The following is an 8,908-nucleotide window of genomic DNA, read 5'->3' as shown; positions in this document are numbered from 1 at the left end:
GTGTTGTTGTGTTGTTGTGTAGTTGTGTTGTTGTGTAGTTGTGTAGTCGTGTAGTTGTGTAGTTGTGTAGTTGTGTTGTTGTGTAGTTGTGTAATTGTGTAATTGTGTTGTTGTGTAGTTGTGTTGTTGTGTAGTTGTGTAATTGTGTAATTGTGTTGTTGTGTAGTTGTGTTGTTGTGTAGTTGTGTAGTTGAAAGACTCTTTCTGATTGGTTGTGTAGTTGTGTAGTTGAAAGACTCTTTCTGATTGGTTGTGTAGTTGTGTAGTTGAAAGACTGTTTCTGATTGGCTGTGTAGTTGTGTAGTTGAAAGACTCTTTCTGATTGGTTGTGTAGTTGTGTAGTTGAAAGACTGTTTCTGATTGGTTGTGTAGTTGTGTAGTTGAAAGACTCTTTCTGATTGGTTGTGTAGTTGTGTAATTGTGTAATTGTGTTGTTGTGTAGTTGTGTTGTTGTGTAGTTGTGTAATTGTGTAATTGTGTTGTTGTGTAGTTGTGTTGTTGTGTAGTTGTGTAGTTGAAAGACTCTTTCTGATTGGTTGTGTAGTTGTGTAGTTGAAAGACTCTTTCTGATTGGTTGTGTAGTTGTGTAGTTGAAAGACTCTTTCTGATTGGTTGTGTAGTTGTGTAGTTGAAAGACTCTTTCTGATTGGTTACCTTCCATGACGTAGACCAGCGAGCCCACGTCGCCCTCGGCGATGATGCAGGCGTCCATCCCATAATGCACCGGGTACATGCAGTCCACCACCTCCTGGATCTGAGACAGCTCCAGGTTCTTCATGAAGTCGTTGTCCAAGATGGCCGCCTTGATCAGCTCCTTTGACCTGGGGGAGGGTGGTGTGTGTGGAGGGTTAGAGGGGGGAGGGAGGGGGGGTAGAGAGGAGGGGGGTCAGACCGTGCAACTTTTGCTTTTTTAAATTTACCTGGAACGTCAACAGAAGTGACGTCATACATAAGGGAACCTTTAATATCAGGAACTCATAGGGCACCTTTAATATCAGGAACTCATAGGGCACCTTTCATATCAGGACCTCATAGGGCACCTTTCATATCAGGACCTCATAGGGCACCTTTAATATCAGGAACTCATAGGGCACCTTTAATATCAGGAACTCATAGGGCACCTTTCATATCAGGACCTCATAGGGCACCTTTAATATCAGGACCTCATAGGGCACCTTTAATATCAGGACCTCATAGGGCACCTTTAATATCAGGACCTCATAGGGCACCTTTAATATCAGGACCTCATAGGGCACCTTTAATATCAGGAACTCATAGGGCACCTTTCATATCAGGACCTCATAGGGCACCTTTCATATCAGGACCTCATAGGGCACCTTTAATATCAGGACCTCATAGGGCACCTTTAATATCAGGACCTCATAGGGCACCTTTCATATCAGGACCTCATAGGGCACCTTTAATATCAGGACCTCATAGGGCACCTTTAATATCAGGACCTCATAGGGCACCTTTCATATCAGGACCTCATAGGGCACCTTTAATATCAGGACCTCATAGGGCACCTTTCATATCAGGACCTCATAGGGCACCTTTCATATCAGGACCTCATAGGGTACCTTTAATATCAGGACCTCATAGGGAACCTTTAATATCAGGAACTCATAGGGCACCTTTAATATCAGGACCTCATAGGGCACCTTTAATATCAGGACCTCATAGGGCACCTTTAATATCAGGACCTCATAGGGCACCTTTAATATCAGGACCTCATAGGGCACCTTTAATATCTGCGTGTAAATGAGACTCTGGAGGAAAGGAAGGTGAGTAAAGTCCAACTCATTCTCACTCCCATCACGTGACATAAACGAGATAAATCAAATCTGTCATGTCAGTCAGTCACTCTGTAGATAGGTCAGGTGCATGTCCTAGAAGTCCACCGCTAGTTAGCTTAGCGTAGTGAATGGAATCCTATGTTGCCGGTTAGCATGTTGTGAGTAAAAGTGAGCCAACAAAAGCCAAAAAAAACAACCTAATTACTTGCACTGAGACACTGAGACACAAAATGCGTTGGCCCACCTATCTACAGCCAGGGTGGACCGTGATAAGCACTATTTCAGGGGGGTCAAACTCAGTTTCCCAGAAGGCCACACTGGAAAATGAGAATCACATCAAGGGCCAGACATGGAGATTATTATTCACATGCTTTTATTTAAGAGAAAAAAAAAATCAAATATGTTGACTGTATTATTGCCTGTCTCATATACTGTCGTCTTCTCACTTATATTTTGGGCCAGATTATTATTCTAAATGTCAAAAAAGCGCCAAAAAAGTTGAAAAAAGGCTGAAAAAAAGCATAAAAATTGTCTGAAAAAGTGACAAAAACATCAGAAAGCGCCAAAAAACTTCCATGAAAGTGGCAAAACGTTAAAACAAAGTGCCTAAATAATTGAAGAAATACGCATAAATCGCCAGAAAAAGCACCAAAATCTTTGGAAAAAGCGACAATAAACTAGGTGGGCCTGAATTTATTGTGAACCTAAATTGATATACGGGCCGGATCAAAATCTGCAAGGGGCCAGATTTGGCCCCCGGGCCTTGAGTTTGACACATGTGGTCTATTTCAACAAACAGTGGCGTATTCGTTTTAGGAAAAAGAGGGTGGGTGGGCTACTGAAAGGTAAGTTTATGTGACATGTGGGAGCGATCCCTGGTCTCCTGGGTGAAGGTCCTCTGTTGATTGTTGTAGAGGTAATTTTATTCATTGCTAATCTACATTTTTACAATTTTCCAACATCTTTGTCTGATATTTGGTTGCTATGACTGCAGAAGTATCTCTGCATCCACCTCCTCCTCACACACACACACACACAGAGACACACACACACACACACACACACACACACACACACACACAGACACACACACACACACACACAGAGACAGATAGAGAGACACACACAGACACAGAGAGACACACACACACACACACACACACACACACACAGAGACACACACACAGATACACACACACACACACAGACACACACACACAGAGACACACACACAGATACACACACACACATACATATACACACACACACACACAGACACACACACACAGAGACACACACACAGATACACACACATACATACATATACACATACATATACACACACACACAGACACAAAGACACACACACACATACACAGACACACACAAAGAGACACACACACACAGAGACACACACACAGATACACACACATACACATACACACAGACACAGACACAAAGACACACACACACACACACACACAGACACACACAAAGAGACACACACACACATATATATACACACACACACACACACATATACACACACACAAACACACATATACACACACATACACAGACACACACATACACAGACACACACACACAGACACACACACACACACATATACACACACACACACTTTTTTGACTTTTTTGTTTTTTAAGTGTTTTTTTTACACTTTCCAAAACAAATTACTTTGATGACATGTTATTTCGTTATTTTACTTGTTTTAGGCTTTCATCAACAAGTTTTTTGTTTTTTTTAATATATCGTTTTCCTTTTACGCTTTTGACATTTTTTTCGCTAGTTTTTTGACGATTTTTTAAAACGTTTCGCATCTACGTGAAGTGTCTAGATACGGCTTAAAGATACAAAAAATATCTGCAAAATATCGGCAAAAATGCAGCAAGAAAGCAGCAAAAATAATTGGTAAAAAACATTTAAAAAAGTGTCAAAAAACTTCTTAAAAAACGTCCCAAAACAACTGCAAAGAATTATCAGAAGCGTCATAACAGCGATGAAAATGTCTAACATTGAGCAGAGGTAGAAATCTCAGGGAGAACTATGTGAAACCATGTGATGGACAGAAGTGAGATATATATCTATATCTATATATATTCACTGTTACAGGATGTTAATGTCTCCTCCACCTGTGCTGTGTGGACTGATGGGAGCGTTTTGCTCAGCAGGGAAAAATTTTAGTAAGATGTAATCTGCCTGGAGGTCTGCAGCACTCGTCTGCTGGCTTCTAACGAGACTTTGACTCCAGCTGGGTTCAGACATCTCCATGAGAACAGACCCACAGAACATCTCCTAGAGCCAGATTATTATTCTAAGTGTCTGACAACATTATGGGATGGATCCCTACAGAGATAGACCTTTTAGTTAAAGAGTAAGATCCTTTTAGTTTAACATGAAACAGCCACGAAATCACCATCACCAAACTCCACCAGACTCCATGTAAATAATCAGGACTTTTAGCGTGTATAGAGCCAGCATATCTCCACCAGACTCCATGTAAATAATCAGGACTTTTAGCGTGTATAGAGCCAGCATATCTCCACCAGACTCCATGTAAATAATCAGGACTTTTAGCGTGTATAGAGCCAGCATATCTCCACCAGACTCCATGTAAATAATCAGGACTTTTAGCGTGTATAGAGCCAGCATATCTCCACCAGACTCCATGTAAATAATCAGGACTTTTAGCGTGTATAGAGACAGCATATCTCCACATGTAAATGGGTGAATTAAGGGTTTATTTCAACCAAACCAGAGTGGTGATTGTTGGAACAGTGGAAAGATGAACCAGGATGGCTTGTGGCAGTTTTATTTAGTTTCTGTCCACTTTGAATGAAGTGTATTATACGATGATAAAATTACTGATTATTTACATGGAGTCTGGTGGAGTTTGGGTACACAAGTAGTTATGTCTCACGTGGTTTTGGTTTGCCCTCTTATGGACATAATGGGCAAAAATAGATATTTCGAATACATTCGAATGTCATTTTTGGCAAATTTTGCGGCGTTTCCGAACCCCAAAGCCCGTTTTGGTTTCAAAAACTCCGGGGTTGCTTTGCAGTCTGGACGGACACAAACGGAGACTTTTGAAAACTACAACGCACAAACAATTTTGTCTTAAAAGTAGGGGTGTGCATTGGCACTGCCCTCACAATTCGATTCGATTACGATTCACCAGGTAACGATCATCAGTCATGAGGCAATACAAGCAGTAAGATAGACAGATTGTATTGGCTGCTATGTGTGTATTATCACTCTGCTGTATCTTTGATACAGAAGTAATTGAAACTTCACAACTTTATTGTCCCACTCAAGGACAGAAAATAAAACAGTGACATAATCGATTATGGCACTTTGCCGCATCGATGCTGAATCGTGCATGCCCCGCATTGCGATGCATCGCCGAATCGATTATTGTTGACACCACTACTTAAAAGCATCTAGAAAAGTGGCAAAAAAATGGCAAAAATATCAGAAAATGCACCACAAAAAGCAGTTATGGACAAACAAGGTTGTCACCAGACAGCAACCATATAATTCGGACCAATGTTTTTTCAGAACGAATATTCATACGTATTTTTTGGTAAATTTTCACAGCCTTCGCGTCCACGCTACTGCAGCTGTTCGGAGCCCCTAAACCGAGACATTTGGAAACTTTTCTGCCTCCGTTTTGGTTTGAAACATGCACGTAAACATGAACACAACAGAACAGACACACGAAGTGGACTTACTGCGGGCTCTTTGGGTGGAAGGCCAGCGTGACGTGGCTGAGGTCGGTGATGTCGCAGGCCGTGGGCTCGGCGGAGATGGCGTGCCGCTTGCTGCGGTGCTGGTCCGGCTGCAGGATGATGCCTTGCTGCTGGGCAGTGGCGGGCCGCAGCACGGACCGGTACTTATCCAGCTCATTCTGCAGACGCTGGATCAGCTCGTCCTTCTGATCCAGCTCCAGTTCCAGCTCGTCTATCAGCGTGTCGCGCTGCCGCAACTCCTCGATCTTTTCCTGCAGGGCGTACTGCAGGTCTCGGAGGGTACCCATTGGCTCTCTAGGGGGTACTTTAGTTTCTTTCTGGGTAACTAAAGGTCCCACGGCGACCCCCTATTTTCCTCAGGGTCTTAAAAGTCTCTCTAAGATACTTCAAAAGAGATCCATAAGAGTCTTCAGGTAACTAAGAGTTCCTGTGTCCTTCAGATTGCCAGGAGTCCCCGGAAGAGTTTCCTCAAATTACTTAACTCTTAGGATCTTCAAGATCTTCAAGCCGTCCCTAGATTGCATCAGATGTTGTCAGAGTCTTGATGATTTCCAGGATTTGTAAAAATGTAATTTAGTTTCTTTCTGGGTAAATAAAGGTCCCAAGGCCAAGTCCCTCTAGGATTCCTTAAAGAAGATCTTAGGGTACCGTAGAGTTCCTGGTTTCCTCCGGATGTCAGGAGTCTCCAAAGACTTCTTCTCAAGTGTCCAGGGTTCCTCTGTGGTCCCCAGATTCCCTTTGGATCACGAAGGTACCTATAAGGTTCCTCAAATGTACTTAACTCTTAGGATCGTCAAGGTTAGCCATGCCCAAATATCCTTCCGAAATCCTTAGTGATTTCCAGGATTTGTAAAAGGTACTTCACTTTATGTTGGGTGCCTCAAGGTCCTTAGGTGACCTAATTCCTAATTCGTGGGATCTTCAAGGTCTTTAGCTGTCCCCAGATTTCCTCAGATATCTTCAGAGTCTTGATGATTTCCAGGATTTGTAAAAGGTACTTCACTTTATGCTTGTGACTCAAGGTCCTTAGGCGACCTAATTCCTAATTCTTGGGATCTTCAAGGTCTTTAGCTGTCCCCAGATTTCCTCAGATGTCTTCAGAGTCTTGATGATTTTCAGGATTTGTAAAAAAGATACTTCAGGTACTTTCTGGGTAACTAAAGGTCCCAAGGCGACCCCCTATTTTCCTCAAGGTCTTAAAAGTCTGTCTAAGATACTTTAAAAGAGATCCATAAGAGTCTTCGGGTAACTAAGAGTCACTGGTGTCCTTCAGATTTCCAGGATTTTCCTCAAAGTACTTAACTCTTACGATTTTCAAGGTCTTCAAGCCGTCCCTAGATTGCATCAGATGTTGTCAGAGCTTCCAAAAGGTTCTTCTGGGGTTCCTTTGGGCCCTAATCCAATCTCATCCAGGTTTTTTTTTTTTTACATTATTAAGCCATTTGCAGTGTTGCTTTCAGGATCCAAAAGTTTTTTTGAGGACCCTTAAGGATCCCCAGGTTGCCTCAAACAGTGGATCCTTAAAATCTTTTTGGTTTCTGTAGATATTTATGGTCTCTTTGAGTTAAAGTTATCCGCTCCGTCTTCGAGGAAAATAAGGTGATCTTACATGATGTCGAAAAGAAACTGGAACTGGAAAAAGTCTGGAAAACAAGACGAGGAAGACGGGGTTCCTTCCTTCGTTCCTTCCTTCCTTCCTTCCTTCCTTCCTTCCTTCCTTCCTTCCTTACTTCCTTACGTCCTTCAATCTCGAGGGAAAATGTGATTCTGAGAAACAAATTTGAAAGCAAAGTGAGTAAAAACGAATATATATATTCCAACAGATATTATATATACTGTACATAGATAATATATATAGATAATATAGATATTCCAACAGGTTCTCACTCCCATCTCGTAAAATACAGACGCTTGGTCAGGTGTCTTTGTCGTTGTTATTGACGCTAAAAGTCTCCTTTAGCGTCACATAACGCGCTTTAAATAAACGCGCTTGGTCGGGACTATTGGCGTCACTTTTGACGCAGTTATGTTAAGGAAAAGGTCGTGGGTGGGCAATAATGGGACGGTTGGGTGGAACCGAACAGACTCGAGTCACCGACCTCGCCAGACTGTCAGACGGCCGATTATCGGCTCGGTGTGTCAGCGCCTTAAGGCCGGCTACACACTGGCTGCGTGGCGTTAGCGTGGCGTTCCTGTTGTGTGTGCTGCTGCTGCTGCTGCTGCTGCTAGCCTTGTCTGGACACATGGATGTTTCCCATAAACATAAATATATACTGATCTGATTACAGCAGAGACAAGGTCGGCAGTATTGACGGTGAAATAGGCTCCAGGATATTCCCTTCTGGATTGACAGGTGACATATTAGAAAATCTATTTTCTTTTTTTTTAAATTACATTTATACATCTGCATTTATATCAAAACCTTGAGACTTTCAAACATCAACATGTCATTTATTTATATGTATTTGTGTCTAAATGACATATTAACATCTTTTCCGTTTAACCTAATATAAATGACTGACTAATATACTGTTATATTATATACATTATATGTGCTTACATAATAAAGAACCTCACTGTCTGCTGAACTTGCGCAGAAATATAAAAATAGACATGATCAGCTTTTTAAAATTGTTTTTGAAAACTAAATGTTTAGAGTATTTTAGCACAAATTATGAGATTATTTGCCGATTTTTAATAATTCCTAACCAAATTACAACATATTAAAAGTTTTATATATATAGTTTTATATATACAGTGCCTTGCGAAAGTATTCGGCCCCCTTGAACTTTTCGACCTTTTGCCACATTTCAGGCCTCAAACATAAAGATATAAAACTGTAATTTTTTGTGAAGAATCAACAACAAGTGGGACACAATCATGAAGTGGAACGAAATTTATTGGATATTTCAAACCTTTTAAACAAATAAAAAACTGAAATATTGGGCGTGCAAAATTATTCAGCCCCCTTAAGTTAATACTTTGTAGCGCCACCTTTTGCTGCGATTACAGCTGTAAGTTGCTTGGGGTATGTCTCTATCAGTTTTGCACATCGAGAGACTGACATTTTTGCCCATTCCTCCTTGCAAAACAGCTCGAGCTCAGTGAGGTTGGATGGAGAGCGTTTGTGAACAGCAGTTTTCAGTTCTTTCCACAGATTCTCGATTGGATTCAGGTCTGGACTTTGACTTGGCCATTCTAACACCTGGATATGTTTATTTGTGAACCATTCCATTGTAGATTTTGCTTTATGTTTTGGATCATTGTCTTGTTGGAAGACAAATCTCCGTCCCAGTCTCAGGTCTTTTGCAGACTCCATCAGGTTTTCTTCCAGAATG

General features: G+C 41.5%; 1 protein-coding gene across 1 annotated transcript in view; it reads right to left on the bottom strand.

Annotated features, from left to right (window-relative positions):
• Positions 1-654: 654 nt before the first annotated feature.
• The window catches only part of LOC120555351 (cGMP-dependent protein kinase 1-like), a gene marked incomplete at its 3' end in the record, with an annotated part of 19,012 nt that continues 10,758 nt past the window's right edge, over positions 655-8,908 (bottom strand). The window contains exons 2-3 of the mRNA XM_039794011.1: positions 5,553-7,337; positions 655-821 (exon numbers count right to left, since the gene is read on the bottom strand). Of these exons, the coding sequence (XP_039649945.1) occupies positions 655-821; positions 5,553-5,857 (472 nt within the window). The remainder of the gene's footprint in view (positions 822-5,552; positions 7,338-8,908) is intronic.

This window comes from Perca fluviatilis, unplaced genomic scaffold (assembly GCF_010015445.1).
Source record: "Perca fluviatilis unplaced genomic scaffold, GENO_Pfluv_1.0 PFLUV_unplaced_scaf_9, whole genome shotgun sequence".
Classification (NCBI taxonomy): domain Eukaryota; kingdom Metazoa; phylum Chordata; class Actinopteri; order Perciformes; family Percidae; genus Perca; species Perca fluviatilis.
Note: the sequence above shows the minus strand (reverse complement) of the source record. Positions and strands in the feature narration are given on the sequence as shown.